At 31.1% G+C, this 23,972-nt stretch overlaps 3 protein-coding genes across 7 annotated transcripts; all 3 read left to right on the top strand.

The window, feature by feature from the left end:
* Window positions 1-10,731: 10,731 nt before the first annotated feature.
* LOC105132461 (probable protein S-acyltransferase 14) lies at window positions 10,732-14,774 on the top strand. Its single transcript, XM_011035993.1, has 7 exons — window positions 10,732-11,346; window positions 11,655-11,874; window positions 11,970-12,061; window positions 12,943-13,066; window positions 13,148-13,233; window positions 13,610-13,675; window positions 14,253-14,774. Exons 1-7 carry the CDS (start codon window positions 11,137-11,139, stop codon window positions 14,376-14,378), a joined length of 924 nt encoding a protein of 307 aa, XP_011034295.1. The 5' UTR covers window positions 10,732-11,136; the 3' UTR covers window positions 14,379-14,774.
* A 689-nt stretch (window positions 14,775-15,463) lies between these two features.
* On the top strand, window positions 15,464-19,129 carry LOC105132438 (myeloid leukemia factor). Of its 5 annotated transcripts, none has more exons than XM_011035980.1 (8): window positions 15,464-15,632; window positions 16,119-16,241; window positions 16,582-16,961; window positions 17,057-17,220; window positions 17,296-17,376; window positions 17,881-17,956; window positions 18,036-18,134; window positions 18,735-19,129. In XM_011035980.1, exons 3-8 carry the CDS (start codon window positions 16,607-16,609, stop codon window positions 18,896-18,898), a joined length of 939 nt encoding a protein of 312 aa, XP_011034282.1. In that variant the 5' UTR covers window positions 15,464-15,632; window positions 16,119-16,241; window positions 16,582-16,606; the 3' UTR covers window positions 18,899-19,129. The 5 variants fall into 5 exon arrangements, with proteins under 5 accessions (XP_011034282.1, XP_011034271.1, XP_011034262.1 ...); XM_011035969.1 differs by having other exon boundaries at window positions 15,465-15,632; window positions 16,119-16,233; XM_011035960.1 differs by lacking the exon at window positions 16,119-16,241 and having other exon boundaries at window positions 15,481-15,632.
* A 2,618-nt stretch (window positions 19,130-21,747) lies between these two features.
* On the top strand, window positions 21,748-23,081 carry LOC105132428 (uncharacterized). Its single transcript, XM_011035943.1, has 2 exons — window positions 21,748-22,095; window positions 22,196-23,081. The coding sequence occupies exons 1-2, from the start codon at window positions 22,039-22,041 to the stop codon at window positions 22,799-22,801; spliced, it is 663 nt and encodes a 220-aa protein (XP_011034245.1). The 5' UTR covers window positions 21,748-22,038; the 3' UTR covers window positions 22,802-23,081.
* Window positions 23,082-23,972: the final 891 nt, after the last annotated feature.

Genomic DNA, 23,972 nt, shown 5'->3' with positions numbered 1-23,972 from the left:
GGGCTTGGACCATGGATTGTATCGATAGATCCCAGAAGTTGTAAATTCTGCCTCCTCTCCCGCGGTGAATTTTTTATTTACAGACCGTGCAACCAAACATTTTGGGCAATCACTCGGCTCGTATTCAAAAAGAAAAAGGCCAAAGATTTTTTTATCTCAAAACTCAATAGATTTTTTCATGGTTGTTACATTCCTTCACGCTTATTTATTATTTGTTAAACTCCATAGAATTGCGAAAGAATTTTTAAATGTTCATTATTTTATTTTTCATTATTAAAATATTTTTAAACCATCTTTAGACTGATTTTTTATATTAAATTTTAGGCGGAACACTTAACTTTTATTAAAAGAATTTATCTAATCTAAAATTTTACGAATTCTAATAATTCAAAAAAAAAAACTAATTCTACTAATGAAGTTACCCATGTAAAATTATCTTTTCATCGTAACATAAGATAAATATTTTTTGCTAAATATTTTCGGGTTATGTTGGTAATTTCAGTTTTGAATTCACAATCAAATTCCTTATTTAATCCTTGAATAGAAAAATCCAATGTATAAGGATTTTTTTTGTATTTTTCTTGTGTGACAATGTAATTACTTTAATACCCTTTAAGAGAGAACTAATTAAACTCTCACCCAAAGTTTTTTTTTTCATTTTAGCTTGTTTTTATTATAGATTCAAGTGGGTGCTAGTGATATTATTGTAAAATATATTTATTGAATATAATTAAAAAATATTTTAATGCGTGCATTGTGTATGGGCAACCTCCACACCATCTACAAGATACATGATGGATCGTATAACTACCAAACATTATTTTCTATGACAGTATTTGAAAGTTTTCAGCATTCTCCATAAAGTAGCACATATCCCTTTATTCACAACAATTTAGTGTTAACGGTCATTTTTTTTTCTCTCTTCTTCTCTTTTTTATTGTCTAGATTTTCATGTTAGACCCTTAAATATTTAAGAACAAACCTTTAATATGTTGATTCTTCAAATTTAATCAACTTTATTTTTATCATGAATTTTTTATATGCAATAATCTATAAAATTGACATGCCTCTTTAATTTTACTCCTTTTTTTATCTTTTAAATTTCATCTTGTTGTTTGTTTTTTTAGCTATTTTTTAAATTGATTTTATTTTATGATTTCATCCCTCCTTGCTTTTCTTTTCTATCAAATTTAGTCTATGCCTTTTTATTGTTAATTTTTTTGGCATCAACAAGCTTTTACCTGGGATAATTTTTTTATTTTTTTAATGATTTCATCGTATTTTTTTCCTATCAAATTTAATTATTATTCTTTTGACTATATATATATATATATATATATATATATATATATATTGCTATGACAAGTTTTTAAAATTGATATTTTAAAATTGATTTATAATAAACTTCTTGATTTGACTCGAATTTAGAGTTTCATGAGTTGTTGATTTTTAAGATTTGATCGGGTTTAAGATACTTGCTCGAGTTTACTTAGTTCTTATAAATATTTTTTAATTTCACCCCTATGATCTTTTAAAAAATCTAATATTTATTTTTTTAATTATTGTTTGTTTTATTTGGAATCATTTTTTATTTATTTTATTAAATTACATTCTCCCTAGGTTTTTTCTATCAAATTTTATTATTATTTTATTATTATTTTTGTAAGTTTTTTTATTAATATGTTTTTACTAATCTTATCATTTAAAAGTAAAATGGTCGATAAAAAACACGATTAAAACCATGTTTCTAGATTAATCTCTACTTTTATAGCAAATCGTTTTCCTGGAACGCATTTCTTTTCACTGGGAATTTTCTTTTCCCAAAACATACAGAATAATTCGCCATTGCTACTGGGATGTTTCCTTTTACTATCCTTTCCTTTCCTTCTATCTGCACCAAAAGAAGTGTAGTTTTGAAACCGGTCAGCAGGTTGATCTGGAGCTAAAATCAAACCTGGTTGAAAAAAATAAAAGAATAAAAAATTTGATGTGAATTGGTTAACTTGACAAGTTAATTTAGTTAAAAACTTAATAATAATTTATTATTTTTTATTAGAATAATAATATTTTTTTTAAAAAAAATAACTAAATACCTAACTAAAATCTAAAATCCTGATTTTAAACCCGACCGGGTCTAAAAATTATAAGGAAAAGCATACTTGGAGACGAATGCATGAGTAGATGGGCTCAGATGTCTTGTAATTGGGGTTGGCCTGTTGAGATAGGCAGCGAAAAAAGATCCAATACAGTCCTTTGCTAATCATAATTTATAAATTAAATTAAATGAAAAAAAAAATAGCAGACGGATTTAGCATCATGGCTCCATTAGTTGATTGATTTTGAAGATAAATCTGACAGCGCGGTGCAATGAGCTTTTTTAATTAAAAATATATTAAAGTAATATTTTTTATATAATCACATTAAAATTATAAAAATAAACATTTTAAAAACTATTTATTTAATATTTTTAAAAACAAAAAATAGTTTTAAAATCATTAAAAAAAAAACAATCACAAAACAAGTTATCTCTGTTGTATAAATTCAAGGATCGAGTATATAAAGACCAGCAATTTTATATATAGTCATCCTATCGAGCCAATAGTATCTGATCTCTGATTTTGCGTTCAACCTCCAAGTCCTTCGTTTCCTAGCTGCTCTAATAATTATTTCCATTCTCTACCATTCAACACACCAAAAGTAAACATTCGCGTTAATACATCAAGGCAACAATGGCTGAAACGAAAAGAGAAAAAATAAAAAAACGCATGGTTGAATGCTTTTTCTTTGTTAGTTACTATTTTGAGAAATAAAGTTTTGTTAAATTACATGGCCTCTTAGTATCTGTCTCAATGTTTTTTTATTTAGGCCATGTTTGTGTTGTACAAAACAATTTCTAGGAAATTATTTTCCAAACTTTCCTGTGTTTGTTTGTCTATTTTCATAGCAAATCGTTTTCTCAACACATTTCTTTTCATTGGGAATTTTCTTTTCCCAAAACATACAGAACAATTCACCATTGCTATCGGAATGTTTCTTTTGCTTTTACTTTCCTCTCCTTTATTTCTGTTTGTACTAAAAAAAATAGTTTTGAAATTCGGTCAATTTGATGGATTAATCTAGTACCTGATTAATTTAGAACTAAAATCAAACTAAATTAAAAAAATAAAAATAAATAAAAAACTTGATATAATTTGATTAACCTTGTAAGTTAATCTAGTTAAAAACTTAATTACAACTTATTAATTTTTTTATTAAAATAATATTATTTTAATTTAAAAAAAAATAACTAAATAACCCAATCAAAACTTAAAACCATAATTTTGAACCCCACCGGTCTAAAAACTACAAGAAAGGCATACTTGGAGACGAATGCATGAGCAGTCGATGGGCTCAGTGCTTTCTGATGTCTTGTAATTGGGATTGGCCTGTTGAGATAGGCAGCGAAAAAGATCCAATATAGTCCTTTGCTAATCATAATTTATAAATTAAATTAAATGAAAAAAAAAAAAATAGCAGACGGATTTAGCATCATGGGTCCATTAGTTGATTGATTTTGAAGAGAAATCTGACAGCGTGGTGCAATGAGCTTTTTAATTAAAAATATATTAAAATAATATTTTTTTATATCATCACATTAAAATTATAAAAATAAACATTTTAAAAACTATTTATTTAATATTTTTAAAAACAAAAAATAGTTTTAAAATCATTAAAAAAAAAACAATCACAAAACAAGCTATCTCTGTTGTATAAATGATTGGATCGAGTGTATAAAGACCAGCAATTTTATATATAGTCATCCTATCGAGCCAATAGTATCTTATCTCTGATTTTGCGTTCAACCTCAAGTCCTTCGTTTCTTAGCTGCTCTAATAATTATTTCCATTCTCTACCATTCAACACACCAAAAGTAAACATTCGCGTTCATACATCAAGGCAACAATGGCTGAAACGAAAAGAGAAAAAATAAAAAAACGCATGGTTGAATGCTTTTTCTTTGTTAATTACTATTTTGAGAAATAAAGTTTTGTTAAATTACTTGGCATCTTAGTATCTGTCTTTTATTTAGGGCATGTTTGTTTTCTGGAAAACAGCTTTTAAAAAATCACTTTTCAAATTTTCCTGTGTTTGTTTGTCATTAGAAAAGTTGGTTAACGGAAAACATTTTTCAATCAACAAAAAATACTTTCCGGCCAACGAAAAACACTTTCTGGTCAACGAAAATATTTTTTAGTCAAAAAAAAATTTGGCTTGGTTTTCAGAAAAGTGTTTTCCTTTTTAGTTGTGTTTGTTTTCCAGAAATGTGTGTGTTTGCTGTTAGGAAAGTTGGTAAATAGAAAACACTTTTCAGTCAAAGAAAAATCTGGCTTGATTTTCAGGAAAGTGTTTTCCTAAAAAATTTGAGAGGAAAACACTTTCCGGAAGTTGTGAAAAGTTTAGAAATGTCATTATTTGCTAATTATATCAAATTTGATCCTCAAACTTTTGATTGTTATATATATTTTATTTTGAATATTTATTTTTAATTTCATTTCTTAAAATTTAATTTTTATATTTACTTTTGTCCTCATTTTTATAATTGTTATTTGCTTTTCTCCTATTATTTTTTTATTGAAATTTTTTTCTATCAAATTTGTTCCTCATTCTTTTGATTGTTATTTATTTTATTTGAAATACTTTATGAAATGTTAATTATTATTATTTTAATTTCTTCATCTTTTTTTTTTAAGATTTGATCTTTATTATTTTGATTATTATTTATTTTATTTGAGATAATTTATGAAATTATTTTTTTTCAATTTCATTATTATTCAACTTTTTAATTTGTAAGATTTATTTCTTATTATTTTAATAAACTTGCGAAAAATAAAATATTAATAAATTATTTTCCAGTTCATTTTCCATAACACTGCCAAATATCAGAAAATACTTTACTTTTAAGAAATTCATTTTCCTCGAAATTCATTTTCCCAGAATTTACTTTTCCCAGAATTTACTTTCCAAAAAAAAACAACTTTCCTGCAAACAAATGGGCCTTGGAGAAACAATGAGTTTATTAATATTAAATCAATACAAAAAAAAATTATTCTCTTAACATGTGTTATTGACAAAAACCTTCACAGCTTAAAAGAATTAGAATCATTGCCTTTTAGGACATCATGTAAGTACTTTCGTGTATAGAAAATTAAGGTATTTGAATTTTTAAAATTATATTTAAAAAATAAAAATGAAACTTTTTCTTTGCAATCATGTAGATGAGTCTCTTGTTATTATATACTAATGAAAATCAGCCACAATATCAGACATTATTAATAAAATATTTTGAAAATATTTAGTATTATGATTTCTTTTGTGTTTGTAGTTTAAAAAATAATTTAAAAAAAAACATTTGTTTGTATAATTGTTTTAAGTGAATTATGTATTTGATAACATTTATAATTGAAACTGTAAATTCATCAAAAATATATTAGTAGTATTTAATTAAAATTATAGTTGGGCATAAAATCACCAGATAGAATATTAATATTAGAAGAGGTCGATGTAGATTTGAATTGCTTGGACAATAAAAGAACTAGAGGAGGAGAAGAGAGTATGTGAATTTGTTTTTTGGAGGGGGGGGGTCTTCCAGGCTTATTATCTTTTGCATAAGAGTTTTTAGAAGTAAGTGATGAATATTTTTTATTTAACTCGTGGTTCGATCACAATTTTAAAATGGATCTCACATCTTTAAACTTATATTTTACTCATTATCAAGCCCTTATTAATTATATTCAAACCACGCCATATTTTTCAACACACAAACAAGTATCATTGACAATACAAGGATATTATATTGATCTCTTATTATCACCTCATTCAGTAATATTTTATCAATTGAACAAATACAGGGAAGATATGTGTCATTGCCATATCACCTACAAATACCACGTTTGATTTCATAAGAAGCTTGTGTGTTTGAAATTATGATTAATGTTATTTTTTATTTTTTTTTATTTTAAAATGCATTAAAATAGTATTTTTATTTATTTTTTAAAATTATTTTTTGACACTATCACATCATAACAATCTAAAAATACCCAAAAAATTAATCTAAAATAAAAAATATTTTTTAAAAAATATAATTAGATCACAAAATTAAATATTGCCCTGGATTCTTGTTGTTTGCACATTAAATTAATAATATGTGTTGAAATATCTACATGGTCGAAAGTTGCTGTTTCAATTATTTAGATTTAGATATAGTTGAAAATGTTTTTTGTTAGGAAATATATTAAAATAATGTTTTATTATTATTTTTTAAAAAATATTTTTTTGATATTAACACATAAAAAAATAAATTTAAATAAAAATAAATAAATTTTAAAAAATACAATTCAATCAGCGTTCCAAAACACTTGCTCAGCTAATGATTTTTTGAGGGACTTTTGTTAAGGTCACGGCTATCGAAAATATAATCCATAAAAGGTAAATGTAATACCCAGTTTTGAAAAAATAAAACTGTATTTAATGCTGATTTTAAGATTATAAAGTTTCTAATATGAATTGATTTGACCATAATTGTCAAATCACTAAAAACTTGATAATTTACATTGGATTTCCAATCAAGTCAAACGCGGTCAATTTAATCATAATTGAGTTGGAAATTAAAAATAAAGAAATTCCCAAAATTATATTATCTTTCAAATCAAAAATTAAATTGTTGTTATTTTATTCACGGGGCACGTCAAATCAACCACCAATCAAGCACCTTGAGATCTTGACAGATGAAGAACTGGATTGAGACTGCCAACTAACGGCTATGATTTTGATGATTGCACTGATTACTAGCTGGTCAGCGTATTAAATAAACTTTAACTGGTTCTCTTGCTCTTGGGGCACTCATCAAGGTTTTTTTTTTTCTTAATAAAACAAAACAGATTCAAGACCCTATTTATATTTACATTTCTTGAAAAAATTTAAATTTAAATTTTTATTTAAAATTATTTTAATATATTAATTTAAAAAATAAAAAATATATTATTTAATATATTTTAAAAAACAATCATTATTATTTTAATTTAGAATTGATTCTTGTTAAAGATAGTGATCATACACAAGATTATATAGGCTGAAATTTCATGTTATATGGGAAACACGTCAAAAGATGTCTCATTCCGAGTATAAAAGAACATCGTGTGCATATAATTTCTTATCTCTATAAGAAAAATACTTTACTAAAGTAGACGAATATGTATGTTTGGATTTCTTGTCTGTTAATAATTATTGTCTAATCTTGAACCCTCCATTGAAGTACCTCTGGGAGCGCGAGCGCGTGTAAAAGCGGGATTTAAATCCAAATTAAAATTAATTAATGTAAAATTAAGTTGTTATTGGTGATAATTGCTAGCCGTTGCTGTTCTTTTGCAAGTTAATTTTGGATCAATTTCCTTACATGAAAACTAAATTCGTTCCATAAAATACTGGGTATTGGCCACCCCATCTACATATCTAAGTTACTGAATTTCACGCCATCTATATATCTAAGTTACTGAATTTATCTGGGAGGAAACTCTTTGACATGTGATTCTGGATTTTTCTTTTCCCCTTTCTTAAACCTTTCCTTTTGTTTGTGCCTGGAGAATCGTATTTGTAGACGGGCGCAAGAGGAGGCCGGGGACCGTGGGCCTTGGAGATATGGGTTATTGGGCTTGGACCATGGATTGTATCGATAGATCCCAGAAGTAGTAAATTCTGCCTTCTCTCCCGCGGTGAATTTTTTATCTACAGACCGTGCAACCAAACATTTTGGGCAATCACTCGGCTCGTATTCAAAAAGAAAAGGAACTGTGAAAGAAAAAGGCAAAAGATTTGTTTATCTCAAAACTCAATAGATTTTTTCATGGTGGTTAAATTCCTTCACGCTTATTTATTATTTGTTAAACTCGATAGAATTGTGAAAGAATTTTTGAATATTCATTATTTTATTTTTCATTATTAAAATATTTTTAAACCATCTTTAGACTGATTTTTTTATATTAAATTTTAGGTAGAACACTTAACTTTTATTAAAAGAATTCATCTAATCTAAAAGTTTACTAATTCTAATAATTCAAAAAAAAACTAATTCTACTAGTGAAGTTACCCATATAAGATTATCTTTTTACCGTAACATAAGATAAATGTCTTTTGCTAAATGTTTTTTAGGTTATATTGGTAATTTTAGTTTTAAATTCACAATCAAATTTCTTATTTAATCCTTGAATAAAAAAAAATCAATATATACTAGTTAAGGATTTTTTTTTTTGTATTTTTCTTGCATGACAATGTAATTATTTTGATACCCTTTAAAAGATAACTAATCAAACTCTCACCCAAGGTTTTGTTTTTCATTTTAGTTTGTTTTTATTATAGATTTCAATGGGTGCTGGTGATATTATTGTAAAATATATTTATTAAATATAATTAAAAAAATAATTTTATATATGTGTTGTGTATGAACAGACCCCACACCATTCATAAGGCACGTAATGGATCATATAACTATCAAACATCACTTTTTAGGACAGTGTTTAAAAGTTTTTGGTATTCTCGATGAAGTGACATATGTCCCCTTATTCATAGTAATTTAGTGTTAATAGTCAAGATTGTTTTCTTTTTTTCTCTTTTTTATTACCTAAATTTCACATTAGACCCTTAAATATTTAAGAATAAACCTTTAATATGTTGATTCTTCAAATTTAGTCAATTTTCTTTTTATCTTGAATTTTTTATATGTAATAATCTATAAAAATGGTATGCCTTTTCAATTTTACTCTTCTTAATTTTTTTTATCTTTCAAATTTTATTCTTGTTGTCTGTTGTTCTAGCTATTTTTAAAACTGATTTTGTTTTGTGATATCATCCCTCCTTGCTTTTCTATCCTATCAAATTTAGTCCATGTTTTTTTATCGTTAAGTTTTTTAGCGTTAATAGACTTTTACTTGGGATAATTTTTTATTTTTTTTAATGATTTCACCTTATTTTTTCTTATTAAATTTAATCACTATTCTTTTAACCAACTAAGTAATTGACTAACTAATTATATATATTGCTTTGACAAGTTTTTAAAATTCATATTTTAAATTGATTTCTAATAAACTTCTTGATTTGACTTGTGGTGAATTTTTAAGATTTAATCAGGTTTAAGATATTTGCTCGAGTTTGCTTTGTTCTTATAAATATTTTTTAATTTCACCCTTATAATTTTTTTTAAAATTTGATATTTGTTCTTTTAATTATTATTTGTTTTATTTAGAATCATTTTTTATTTATTTTATTAAATTACATGCTCCCTAGGTTTTTTGGTCAAATTTTATCATTATTTTTTAATTATTTTTGCAAGTTTTTTTATTAATACTTTTTTTTTTTCCAATCTTATCATTAGAAATTAAAATGGTTGAGAATTATAATTTTTGATTGAATCAAAGTCAAAGATTTTATGGGATGTGACTTTAGGTTTACGAGGTTTACCAGCATTTTTATCCTTATTACTTGGTTTCTTCTTTCTCTAGATTGGTGTTTTTTTATTTCTTATTTTTTTTAGTTTAATTTTTTTATTTTATTATGTTTAATTCTATTATATTAGCCCTTTATAATTCTTTATCTTTTCAAAATTGATCATAATTTTTTTGATTATAATTTATTACATGTAGGATCATTTCTTTTTCAATGTAATCCTCATTTGTTTTTTCTGTCAAGTTTTATCCCTATTTTTTTGATTTTTTTTGTTTTTCAAGTTTTTTATAAATTTTTTTTTCCTGATTTTATCTTTCAAAAATAATTTTGTTGGTAGTTAATTTTTTAGATTGAATTTGAGTCTAGAATTTTACAATTTATAGGTTTTAGATACTATATTAAGATTAACAAATTTGCCCGGGTTTACTTTTTATTCAAGCTTATATTTTTTTTGGGTTTTGTTTCCTTATTTTGGTCATGTTGGGTTAGCACAAATATTTTGCAATTTTCATTTCCCATCATTTTTTAATTTTTTAAATTTGATATTTATTATTTAATTTATTTGGAATCATTTTTTTTTGTTTCGGATTTCATCATTCTTAGATATTTTTTCCACAAATTTTATGCTCATTTGTTTTATTTTGTTTTTTTCTTAAAATTCTATTATTCAAATAAATTGACTGACATTTAAGTTTTTTAATTGCATTTGAATCATGATTCAACAAGTTGCAAGTTTTTGATGCTAGACTGGATTTAAGAGATTTAAGAAATTTATTTGAGTTTTCTTTATTTTAAATTAATATTTTTTATTTTTTAAAATAAACTTTCTTTGTTTTTTTTTTCTAGTTTTAATTCAATTAAATTACATTACTATTAAGTTGATTAATAATCTAGGTTTAGATATGTTTTTTGAATTATTTTTTTTAGTTTTTTTGAATTATTGTTTTCTTTGTTATTTAAATTACTACCATGACTCAATTTTGTCATTCTAACACTTTTTTTAAGTGAAAAAATTAGCTTGACAAACAGCGAACCATGTGCAGAGTATCCGTCGAGGCGTCGACAATCCTAGATTTTTTTTTTTTTGGTTATAATACTCCCTTCGGTGTTAGTAATAATTTCAAAAAAAAATAAAATCATCGGTGCATGTACAGATACATGGGCACAATCAGACACCAATTCCACCTTCTAGATCCATGACTAATTGAAAACATTCAATGGTTTGATTGGTTGTTAAATTTCTCTAGCTGTTAAATTACTTCAGGTCACCCCCCTAATCTTTCTTTACCAAATTTCCCTCTAACTACCCCATTAATTATTATTAACAAAAACAAGAAAATAAAGTAAATCTCTCCCCCTCTTCTGCACTCTCCAAGCCTCTGTCTTGTATACCAAGGATTCAACATTTCCACTCCTTACCTGTCCAAGGAATCCTCAAAATACCAAATTCGATAAACCCTATAATAATTCATAAACAAATCACTCAAAAACACCAAAAGCCACAAACCAAAAAACTCTTATTCTTCTTTTCCCTGTCTGGTTTTTTCTAAAGTTATTATCACTTAAATCCAGTCTACTAAAAACCCATCAAAGAAAATCTGAAAAGTTTGAATCTTCTATAAAAAGTTCGAGTCTTGTTTTTTTTTGGCTTTTAGTATTAGTATGCATAGATCCAGAGCTGTTATGGCTTGGAATGTGTTCAAATTTTGTACGGCCTTAAGGGGTTTAGGTTCGATCATGATCTTGTTGGTGCTTGGCGTTGTTGGTGTAACCTATTATGCTGTTGTCTTGAATAATTATGGCCCCGCTTTGTATGATGGTGGCATTGATTCTCTCATTTCTCTTGTTGTCTTGATCCCATTCCATTCTTTGGTAAGATTTTATTAGAGAAAAAAATACGTGTGTGTTTGTTTTGTAGATTTCTTCTGGGTCTTAGATTTCGTCCCCCCCCCCCCCCAATGTTTGATTTTGGGGGTTGCTATTAGAAGCGGGTTTTTTAAGGATCTTACGTTTTTCTTTTTTGTTTTTTTATTGAAGTTCAGAAAATTATGATGAAGCTAAAAATGGGTCTCTTGAGAATCCTAAGAGAAAAAAAATGTAAAATCTTTAGCTTAAAATAGTGTAAAAACAGCAATTCACTGGTAATAGTGGTAACTTAGTATTTTGTCTGAATTTTGCAGTTAGTGATGCTACTGTGGAGTTACTTTTCTGTTGTTTTAACTGATCCGGGCAGCGTGCCTCCTAATTGGAGGCCTGCTATTGATGAAGAAAGAGGGGAGGCTGACCCGTTGAATGGATCAGAGTTTAGTGGAGTGCAGTCTGACCAATCAAATCAAAGAATCCGATATTGCCGGAAGTGCAACCAGCTGAAACCACCTCGTTGCCATCATTGTTCTGTTTGTAAGTTTCTATTCTCTGATCCCTCTATAGCATTCTTTAGCTTTAGTTAGTTTTTCCATTAAAGAAAATAATATTTGGTGTTCTGTTTGTTTCAGGTGGGAGGTGTGTGCTAAAGATGGACCATCATTGCGTATGGGTCGTAAATTGTGTTGGGGCCTTGAATTATAAGTATTTTCTTCTATTTTTGGTAAGTTTGCCTTCCTGCTTCATCCAACGAAGGTTTCCTATTTCAAAATTCTTGTTCAGCTGAAATAATGTGATGCACCTCTTCTGTACCTTTTGGTTTAATGTTGGTTTTTGATGTATCTCTTAGCTTTTAAAAGAGATGTTTACTGTAATGTGAATAGGCTTTTGTTTTGTTTAAAGGGTAAGCATAATTGTGGTCGGTAGTTGATTGATGTTTTTTGTTTCATGTCCCAGTGGGTAGGCAGAGGGAGGTATATGTGGTTCAAAATTTCCATCCAGGGCTCATGTCATGTGCTCTTACCATATTTATCTTGTCCAACATGTTGGAAGTTTGGGACTGAACTAGTTGTCTAATGTGCCTGTGGTGCGTTGAGTGTTGAGCTGCCTGCCTGTATATTAGCATACAATCTTTCCTTATTTCAGTAATAAATTACGTGATCAAACCAGCAGGTACTTCTTTCTTGTATAACTTGGAAGATACAGCCTAGGCTGTTTAACAAAGCTCCAATTTTCAGTTTAGAGTGTTGTTTAACCTGGACAAGATTTTTTGTGGATGGTCAGACACCAGCATCATGAATTTCAGTGTCTTACCTTTTGAATCTGCTGACTCAGACTATTATTCACGAGTTTGTGTTGTTTTTGTTTCTCTCTTCTCTCTTCTCTCTTCTTTTTTCTTTTAGAACAAGTTGTCTGTATTTTAGAACATTGTTCTACATAATCAAATAGAGCTTGCCATAAGAAATAGTTGCTAGCACTAGGAAAACAGACTTGGCTTTTAGTATATGCTCTTTTTTATTTGGGGTTTCTACATAATTGTGGGTCGCCTGACGAATAATATTTTTCCTGATGTCTAATTACTTGCAATCTTATATTTTGATGCAGTTCTACACATTTCTTGAGACAAGTCTTGTAACTTTATCTCTTTCACCACACTTTATAGCATTCTTTAGTGATGGAGAAATTCCTGGGACTCCCGGCACCCTTGCAACCACATTTCTTGCCTTTGGTAAATTCTACTGACCCTGGCTTTCTGACCTACATAATGGTGAAGTCTGCTGTTTCTAAAACTAATAGTGATGTTTTTCAGTCTTAAATCTGGCGTTTGCATTGAGTGTTCTGGGATTTCTGATCATGCACATATCGCTTGTGTCTGCTAATACTACAACTATTGAGGTATTTCTTTCACTTAACTTTGTGTATTTCTTCCAGATGCCAATTTGTCATGCACTTGCAGCTGTTACCCTGCTTTGTGGATGTTGTATAAGAAACCGTGATGACTCTATGCAGTGTCAATGTCTAGTAAAAATTGGTAGATGAGTAGGTGTTTGGGAAATAGTTTAGCTACTGCACTGGTGGGTCTATATATCACGTTGATGTGTTGCTTTGCCCCATGCTCATAGTCATGAATGTTCACTGCTCTGATCTTTGATACTCCATTTGCTTGGTTTTGTGTGGGTCTCCTGATACACCAATATTCAGAAGAAATAGAATTGCTGCCATCTTTGTTAAAGATGTTGTTCTGATTGAGCTGCTAATGTCTTGTTTTCAGGCATATGAGAAGAAGACCACCCCAAAATGGCGCTATGACCTTGGTCGAAAGAAGAATTTTGAGCAGGCTAGTACCTTCTGTGATTTGTTTTTGATTTTTTTTTCATTAAAGCTCTGTATGAAAGCTAAGAGAGGGTTAAATTTAAGCTGTCACTGCTTTAATGTACTTGTGATAGTATTACCTTTTGAATTACTTCTAGGCATATTACTTGTATGAAAGATGCCAGAATCAGGATGGCTATAAAATACAATACTCATTGCATAATCAATGCGCAATGCATTGTCTAAGTGCAATGTCATAGCATCATAGAATGCTAATGCCATGTAGCGAAGATAAATGTTTCATAGCCTTGAGGGATGTGTATGAGCTCTGCCGTTAGGAAATTGTTCCTGGTGCACTTTCAAATTGTATCATAGTTAAAATTTATCACTTCATCATGCATATGGTTGAGCTGTGTTGAAATGGTAATCATTTGACCTAATATATTGTGAAAGTGCAATGTCAAGTTACTATAACCACCTTTCATTTGATTTCAAGTTGTGCTGCCTGGTTATCTAGCTTGGTATGCCTGTCTTTGCCTTTCATTTGATTCACAGTGCCTGGTTATTGTTCAATATTTGAATGTGTTATGCTTATGTTACAGGTGTTTGGGGCAGATAAGCGATACTGGTTCATTCCGACTTATTCAGAAGATGATTTACGTCGAATGCCTGCACTTCAGGGTCTTGAATATCCATCGAAACCTGACTTCGATTCCCAGGAATTCTAGGCAGCAGTTGTGCATCCATGAATGAGGATTTTTTTTTTTCCACTGGAACAATAGATATGGAGCCCCACAAAACGATCCATCACAAATTAACCAGTATACAACCTTCCAGCAGCTAATTTGCTCCTGACCATTCATTCCCACGGACATCTTGTAGAAATAACAGGAAAAAGAAAGAGAGGGCAGGGTGCATTGCATTAAGAAGTTGATCAGTTGAAGCACGACCTACTTTGCTTGAATGGATGGCATGATGTTTTTTTCCTGTTCTAATTATCAGGAGCTTGAGAATTGTAAGATAAGGAATGCTAACTTTTTCAGCATCTTGTGCTCAGCTGATGGTACTGCAAGTTTTGCTGTACGATTTGAATGGAAATATAGAAATTAGTGTGGTTTGCATAAGCAGTATCTTTCCATGCTTGTTTTAGCTGGAAGATTTATTTCAATGCTCTGCCTGTACTCCCCATGAACTGGGCTAAAAATAATCACTCCTAGTTCCTACAAAGGGTTAAAAACCTTATCCAACATGGTGAAAAAGGAAAAAGAAAGGAAATTGTTCTTTGGAGAATTCTTACAAAGAATTGCATCAGTAACATAACATTAAAGATATAGGATCGAATTTTGTATCATATGGTGTCGGTTCACGAATAATAGACCTGCTCCTTATGCTAAATAAATATAGTAATGGATTCTGAAAATTTTCAGATGGTTTATCTAAAATATCTAGTTCCGGTAAATAAATACTAATTCGAGGACATCGTAACTATAAAAATTATTATTATTATTATTAAATCAAGTCTCACGGGGATGGTTAATTCTACACTCGACTGACCTGTCTTTCGATTTTTTAAAAAAATATTTTTCGTTGACCCGTATTAACTTTTCTGATTTATAATCTAAAATTTATACCCAGCTTGGATTAATAACTATAATTAAAATAACAAAAAGATACAAATTTGCACGTAACAGAAATAAAAAGGAATAAAAGGCTCAAAATAAGGAAGACAGAAAAAAAATGATCGAAGGGTCTGGAAAATCCTGTAGGAGCAGTTCAAATTTCAGACAAATGGCAGAACATTCTAGTTGGTGGAAGAAAACAGAAGCTTAGTACATGTCACCTTCTTTTTGAACTGCACGTGTCCAGTTCTCAGCAGTTATAATTTCACACCGCAAAAGCAAGAGCACACGGACCATTCTGGTTCCTTCTCTCGCCCCCTCCAGCTCTCCGGTTCAAAAAATCTCGATCGCCTCATTCTCCAGGTATTTCTCTTTAACTTTCTTTTCCACTTTCCTTCATTTTCTCTGCAGCCAAACATAGTAACATATCCTTGCACTACTCAATGGAATGGTAACAATGATTAACGTGAAAACAGTTTTTCTTTCTGGTATTTAGTTTTTAGTTTGTTATTTTGATGATGAACTTATTGGATAACATTTACTTATGCGATCATGTCATTTGAATTTCCATTCTCTAGCCGTTTTATGCTATAAAACAGAGAACAAAAGCGCTCATAATTATCTTCCTCAGAAATAGTTTCGCCCCCAGTTTTTTTCAAGCTTTTGTTTATTAGTTGTGTAATGTTGTTAAGGCATTAGTGTTACATAATCCATATTCTTTATCTCCTATCAATGCAATCCAAATATATAAAATTGGTTTTCTCAAGTGAAATTTATTAAGCAAATTTGACAGTGCTTATTGATTATCGATATTTATCTTCTTCGATTCTTTGTGGCTTGTTAAATAAGGCTAAATAAGGCATGCAGAAAGGAGGGTTCCGTAAAACATTACTTCTTGATGTGTGAAAAGTAGCTTGGGAGCTGGTTTATTTTGCAATAACATTGAAGACTTTTGGCATAAGAGGTTTGATGGTTTGTCCTTTGATTTTTTTTTTAAATTTTCTTTTTAAATTTGGATCAGGAAGAGCTTCTTTAAAAATCTAGATTTTGTTGTTATTTATCATTTACAAGAAAAGGGTTTGAAGTTCATTTGTCATATTTAAGAAAAGAATTGTAAAAATCTTATCTTTCTATGCCCCTTCTTTCAATGGTATCTGAGTAATTATGTTAATGAATCTTGTTCCAGCGGTATCATTTAATCAGCATTTCTGAATTCACTTATTGTTTGGTTGAGGTGTGTGGTTCATGGAGATCTTCTTGTTATGCTTGGTTTTGAAGACAACCAAACCATAAATCCATTTCTTGTTTGCAGTGTTTGGAAGGATAGTGCGAACAAAATGCAGAGGGAAAGGCACGGTAGAAATGATTTCTTTGCTGCAGGTGATCCTTTTGGTAATTTCTCCCGATTTGGCACGATGCCAAGCCTATTTGGAGGGAGGGATCTGTTTGATGACCCGTTCTTCACTCGCCCATTCGATAGCATGTTGGAGTCTGGCATGTCTGATCCTCCAAGTTCCACGAGCAGGGAGGTATCGCAGACTGATAGAGCAAAGGCTTTAGTTATAGAAGAATTATCGTCTGATGACGAGGGTGAAAAAGATGTGCAAACTGGGGATGAGAACAGTGACTATCAAAAGCACATTGGTTCAAACAAAGAGCCATCTGTTGAGCATCCTGATGATCATCCTGATGGTAAAGTGAAAATCATGGTTGATTCATTATTTAATTTTTGCTCATGAATTATTGTACTTGTGCATCAATGATTGTAAATGCGGTTTTTCTCTCAGAGAGGGAAAACAAGACTGTGAATTGGAAGAGTGATTATAACCAGACCGAAGGAACAGAGCCGCGGGTCCGCAGTTCCAGTTTTCAGACTTGCAAGGTCACATATGGGGGTATAGATGGAGCATATTATACTTCCACTAGGACCAGAAGGACAGGCAGTGATGGAGTTAGTAAACCTTTCCTGGGTATGTTGATTTGCTTTAGAAATGCCTTCTGTTTTAATGTTCTGATTTTTTACCAGGTGATGGTTGAGGAGAGCAAAGAAGCAGATAAAACAACTGGTCAAGCAACACATAGGATCTCGAGAGGAATAAACGATAAGGTGATTATCATGTCTGTTGGCCACATGCTTTTAGAGAATGCTGAACAATGATTTTAAACCATTAGGAATATGTTAGGTGCTGAAGCTTTCTCTTACATGAAGGGTCTTTTTTCAAGGTTTAGCATGCATTCGGTCAGACTTCCAAGTGTCCCTCACATTTCTGGTAAAAATTTCGTTAGCGTACACTGGATTTCCTCTGAAGCTCCCATTGCATTTGTGTTCCTGTTTATTTAAATTTCTGTTCAACTCATGTTGGCATTATCAAGGAATCTCTGACACTTTGAATCTGATGAGATTAATCTTTTTCTCATCAATCATCATGCTTCTCTGTCTGGTTAATGTTATGTATTTAGCTTAAAATGCAGCATTATTAATTGATCCTTTGTCACCTCTTATTGGTCTAGCATAAGCAGAGGGAAAGGTGAAATAGGTACTCTCTTGTTGAATGTGGCGATTAAGGACCGCATTTCTGCTAGGATTAATGGGCACGTGATTCTTATGCAGGGCCATTCTGTTACAAGGAAGCTTAATTCGGATGGCAAGGTGGATACAACACAAACTTTACACAACTTGAATGAAGGTTTGTTGTTGTTGTTTCCTCTGATCTTTTGAGGCTTTTCTGTTCATTCCTTTATCAACAGAAAGGCTAATGTTGTAAGATATTCCAGATGAACTTACTGGTTTTGAAGAAACATGGAAGCTTAAAGGACAGTTGCCAACTGGCTGGAGTGATCATTTCGATATGCATGGCAATAGAGGTAGCCAATGTCTGCCTCCTTTATGTTGCTAGCTTGTTTATTTGGACATCATTTTCTTCTGTGGTTTTTGTCACTTGGAGGGTCTGTTCACTGTAAGTGGAATCATCTTGAGAGTAAAATACATGTTTTTGGTGCTTGCAATTAGCAACCATGAACAGGGAGCATGCTCCAGTGTCTTCTTAAAGTTACTGGATTTCATGGTTATGGTTTGTGTTCCATCTGTTTGCAGCAGTAATCATTCCAAAATGTGTATCCCTGTCAATTATCATGAGTCAGAAATTAGCAGTATTCCATATTGAAGCTGGAATGAAGGTCCATAAATTTTACTCGAAGGTGGCATGTCTATGTTTACAAGTATATTACTTTGTTTTAACAATAGGCCGCCAGATGTTGTATCCTATTCACGAACAAATATGCAAATCTTGTATGATGGAATTTGTGGGTAAATGTTACACAAATCATGGCTAGTTGTTGAGTTAATTTGTCTCTTTCATGTCATGTTACATCTATATGAGTGGTTATTTGTTTGTTGATTCTGGCATCATCTATACTCTTTGAGATGCGCTTTTAATGTTCTACTTTCAAATCATCATAATGTAGGTTCTAGAGGCAGTGAGCAGAAGGGCATGGGATCCTGGGGAGTTTGGGCACTTCCATCCACAAGGCAAGCCTGGAATGCTGGAGGAATGGATTCAGCCCCCGAGCCTGGCACAAATGCTTTAGGAGGAAGAACCAAAAAAGTTGTTAGGATCAACATAGAATAAATGAAAGATACTTAGTGGTCTTTTTCAACATTTTGCTACTAGGATCAGAAATATAATACATCATCCGTGGCCCATTTCTGCGTTGTTGTCGCTTGTATATCATTGAGGTTGTGAAGGTTTTACATAAATAACAGCCAGAGACTGATTTGTTTAGGCGGATTGTTGCTGTCATTGCAGCTTGTATGGACAAGAAACATTGATAAAGTTCTTGCTAAACTCTCTTATATGTGCCCAAAGATGATTCTATAGGCTATTTTTCCTTGTAGTTTCTTCAACTAGAACACCGTTTTGGCGATGGTACTCGGCTTCTGAAAGCAAGAGTGAAGTCTTATCGGTGGCCAAGCTTCTCACCACAATAGAAAACAGTATGTTGTCGTGCACCATGCTGGCAGAATCATCTCCAAACTCCAAGTTTCCTTGTGAACGATGCTACGACTGTATTATCTAGCACAGGAAATGAACTTCATACGGATCCAAAGGGTTAGATACTAAAGGAGTATGGATTCACAGAACAGAAACTAGAGCAAAATAATAATGTATCTCCAGGAAACTCGAAAGAAGCCTAGTAGAAACAGAAAACGAGAGCGAAGGGCCTTGTGTTCAATGCACAAAACATTACTATATTACGGGTAGGCTGTGATAATCAATGTATGTGCACTGAAGGCAACGTCATCCCTTTTAGATCTCTGTGTTGGTTGTTAGGAAAAGGTGTAGAAATCCAAAAGAAATTTTTGAGATCCTTTTCTCTCTACTTTTTATTTTTATTTTATTTTTTAAAAAGATAAAAGAATTAATTTATCTAAATGATTAGCTACTGTAAATCGAAAAATGACTATTGATATTTATAAATGAGATTGTACAAAACAATAGGCTAAAGAATCAGCTTTGATGTTAAATTATAGTCAGTAAAAAATAAATTTTTATGATTCAAAATATTATTTTACAATAAACTTATACCTGAATTAAGACCTCATCACAAGAAGAGCTAGTGTGCTCTAAAGCTCACTTGTTTAGAATTAATTTTTTAATTTTTGTTTTATAAATATTAAAAAAATTGGTTTTTTATACAAAAAAATATAGAAGGTTTTAAGTTTCATCATAACATAATAACCAATAATTTTTTGAGATTAGTTTTTTATTTATACATAATTTATTTAAATTATGTTAATGTTTTTTATAATAGAAGATTACATATCCATTAATCAAATTTCAACAAATTTTCCAAAACATCCCACACAAACGAATCTGGATAATGACTAAATTTAATACGTGACAAGTTAAGGTATGGCTTGATCCGCTTACATCGCTCTGAACTTCTAGTTTTTGTAAAAAGCGAAGCTTATTGGTTTATACCAATGTTGTCACCATAGAGAACCCTTTTATACCGATGTTGTCACCATAGAGAACCCTTCACAAATAATAATCCTAAGATGTTAAGAAGTGAATTGCTCTAATTATTTTTTTCAGTGAAATGTTATTGCTTTGCAAGCTACGAATAGAGGTTGCAGTTTTCACATCAATTTGCAAGTGGTTTAGTATTATTCTAGAGCACCTCTCGCCTGCATGAACATGGGCACTGCTCTGTTTGTCGTGGGTAAATGCTGGAAAATACCAGTACATCAGTGTGCTCAAGTCCATCTTAATATGCATTTTGGCTCACCTAGTCGAGGACATCACAGATAATCCATGAATATCTTGGAGATGGCCGGGAAATCAGAGATGTATGCACAAGAACTCTCTATTTTAAGTAATTTCTGGCATTAAACAACAATTCGTGCTGTATCTAGGAATGTGAAATCACAAGGGAGTTTTAATTTTTTTTTTAATTAATATGAATGTTCAGGTTAAAATTTATATGTAATTTAATTAATTCTATAAATTCTATAATTAATAATTATGTAAATTTTTAATAGCACAAACTTGAGGGACGTTTTAATTTTTAAGTTGCAAGGTTAGGATTGTTCGTGGGTGTCGCCGGCAACATGTGTGACCGGTTGGCGACATGCACTCGATCTTTGGTTGGCTGGTCTCTTGGTAAATTCTGGGGGCAGTACATAGATTTAAGACCTGTTTTCCCTATTATATGTTCCCACAATGGTATGGTCTAGGATTCTATAACACGCAGGGGGCCAGAGTTATTTGATTCCCTGTTGAAACTTTGAAAAAAATGAGAAACCAGCGAGGACATATCACCTTGTTTAGATTTACTACGATAATCAAGCAGCATTTTAATATTAATATTTTTAGTGCTTAGGTAATGGTTACAAGTGGGTGGGTTATACTTTCCATTGATAAGGTCTAATTATTAATTTGAATCCGACTAGTTAAAGTTTATACAGTGACTATTTGTATTTTTTAAATTAATATAGTATAAAGTTTACACACGTGACTATCTTAATCAGTTTATATGCATCACGATTAATTATACGAGTTCTAAAATTAACGATAATATAAACTTTTAGTGGCCATCATATTAATAACCAAAAACTTGAATCTGAGACCATACAATAAACAAATCTTTTAATCTCAAACTTTTATTATAAACAAATTTTTTAATCTTAAATTTTTATTAGTTGATTGCCATGTAGATGATTGTGACCATTTATATTCTTAAGAACAGAAGAAGAGAATCCAAATATATATATATATATATATATATATAGAGTAATAAAAAAAGAGAATAATATGTATATATGACAATGGATTGTGTTGTTAAATCGGACGCATTTGTTTTGCTTTATCCTTTTTGTTGGGGCCAATGGAATAAGTGGTTTAGAGAAGACTCGAGCTTACCTTCTTCAATAGAAAATTCGAGCTAGCGAACCTGATCTCATCATCTGGTAAAGAACAACAGAAATAGAATACCAGAGAAAGTTAACCTGTTTCTGTCAGTAGTTTTGTACTTTTATTTTTATTTTATTTTTCAACATTGCCGGTTGGCACGGCAGAATATCTAATTTCTTCAATAAACACCTCCCTTGGTTGCTTCCACGGAAATAATTTAATGGCACACGCGATACCACAGCCTCCCTTCTCCCACACATATAAATCCCATGAGGTTGTCTCACTCCAGCAATCCATTGATCAAACATACTATAATTCATTTCAGTACCAGAAAACTCTAAATCAAAATAAAGAAAATGGCTAGTTGGTCAGCTGAAAATGCCACCAAAGCTTATTTCTATGCCTTGAAAATGGTAAGCAATGATCTCCTCCAAAACAAAATCCTTATGTTTTCTACGAAGTTTTTCAATTTTATTTCCTTTTTTCCTGATTTTGGGTGCCATTTGTTTATAGGGTAAAAGAGACAAGGAGCTTGATGCATATGAGTTTATATCAGCCCTTGCTGCAGGGAACTGTGCAAAACTCATGGTGATAGCGTCAGCTAGCATTGATGGATCCACCACGCTGTCACTTGTAGCAGCTGCACATCAAACAGGTGGCAATGTAGTCTGTATTTTACCTACAAAATCCAACCTTATTGCATCAAAAAATGCTCTGGGACCTTATGCAGATTGTGTCAAGTTTGTCATGGGAGATGCCAAGACCCTATTACCAAAGGACTACAAAGCGGCAGATTTTGTACTTGTGGATTGTGATCTTGATGATTGTGAGGAGGTTCTTAGAGCTTCACAGGAGTGTTCAAGACATGGAAAGGGGCTTGTAGTAGGGTATAACGCCTTTCATAAGGGATCGTCATGGTCTTGTGAGTTTAAGACTCGGTTTTTACCCATTGGGGAGGGGCTGCTTGTTACCGGAAAAGACTCAGCTGGTAAGGGTACTGGTGGCGGACATGGACATGGGCATGGAAAAAGAAGTAAATGGGTCACTAAGGTTGACAAGTGCACCGGTGAAGAGCATGTTTATAGGGTCACTTCCCCACGGCAAGTGATTGAAGCTTGAGCGATATTTTGGTCCGCCGAGCACAATTATTAAGGTGCCTAAATGGGGATGTAGATGTTCTTTCTTCTTCTTCTTCTTTGTGGTTGGAAAGAAGATCAGTTTCAAACTTAAAGCCTCAAGATGTAGATGTTAGTTGAACTTCTTATCTTTCTAGGAATCTTTATCAACTCCGGATTGATTTGATGTAAATAGCACATGGCATGTAACAAGCATCTGGCTTCATGTTTTTTAAGTAGTTGGATGTTCTCAGAAAATTTCATGTGTTTTCCCAGATTTCCGTATATCATTAAGAATGGCTTCATTTAAATTTTATGAACAGGCAAAAATACTGTAGAAAATCCAAGTTTAATCTATAGAGCAATAATCATTGAATGCAGCAGACACTCTGATTGTGATGCGACCTGAACTCTATAGTTGGAATAGAAAGAGAAATCAGGAAGACAAACAAAAAAAAAAAAAAAGGATTTCATACTGATATTTTCACACAAGGAGATACAAAGTTCGAATAATATTCTGATTAAAAAAAATTGAAAAGAACTTGTGATAATTTAAATAGTTTTCAAAACGTATTTGTAAAATTTAAGTCTAATTCAGCTAAAAGATGAAAATTTATGTCCGAAAGTTCGCTTCATATGTTTGGATTTCTTCTCGAGCATGGGTTCAGAAGCATATTCGCTAGACTTTTCATATAATCCAACACCATTGATTTCATCTATAACAGCACGATTTTGCAGAATATCCCTCGTCAGATTGGTTAATCGGTATAACAAAAGTCTGCTGATTCGAATTCTTTTAACTTGGATTTCCTTGTTGAATCCGATACTTGCTTGAGGGATTTTAAAGGAGCCCGAATCTTCTTTTCCAGCTGTCCTGTTACAGACAAGACACCGTCTAACAATTACAGGGATTGGACCTGCCATTCGCTACTGCCCAAGGCCTGTGCCTTGTGTCCACAGCCACGTTTATTAGGTGGGCGATAAAGCCCGACCGTTACTCTTTGTTAGACTTCCTGTTTATAATAATAATAAGAATAACTAAAACAATAATACAGCAGCTCCTGCAGCAACTACTGCGTATAAAATCATAAACTCTTTAAAAAAAATTGATTGAAAATTATATTTTTAATATAATATTTATATTATAACATATCTTCAACACTAACATGTATATT

The sequence above is a fragment of the Populus euphratica genome, unplaced genomic scaffold (assembly GCF_000495115.2).
Source record: "Populus euphratica unplaced genomic scaffold, PopEup_1.0 scaffold2.1, whole genome shotgun sequence".
Classification (NCBI taxonomy): domain Eukaryota; kingdom Viridiplantae; phylum Streptophyta; class Magnoliopsida; order Malpighiales; family Salicaceae; genus Populus; species Populus euphratica.
The sequence above is the reverse complement of the archived record's forward strand: the minus strand, read 5'-3'. Positions and strand labels throughout refer to the sequence as shown.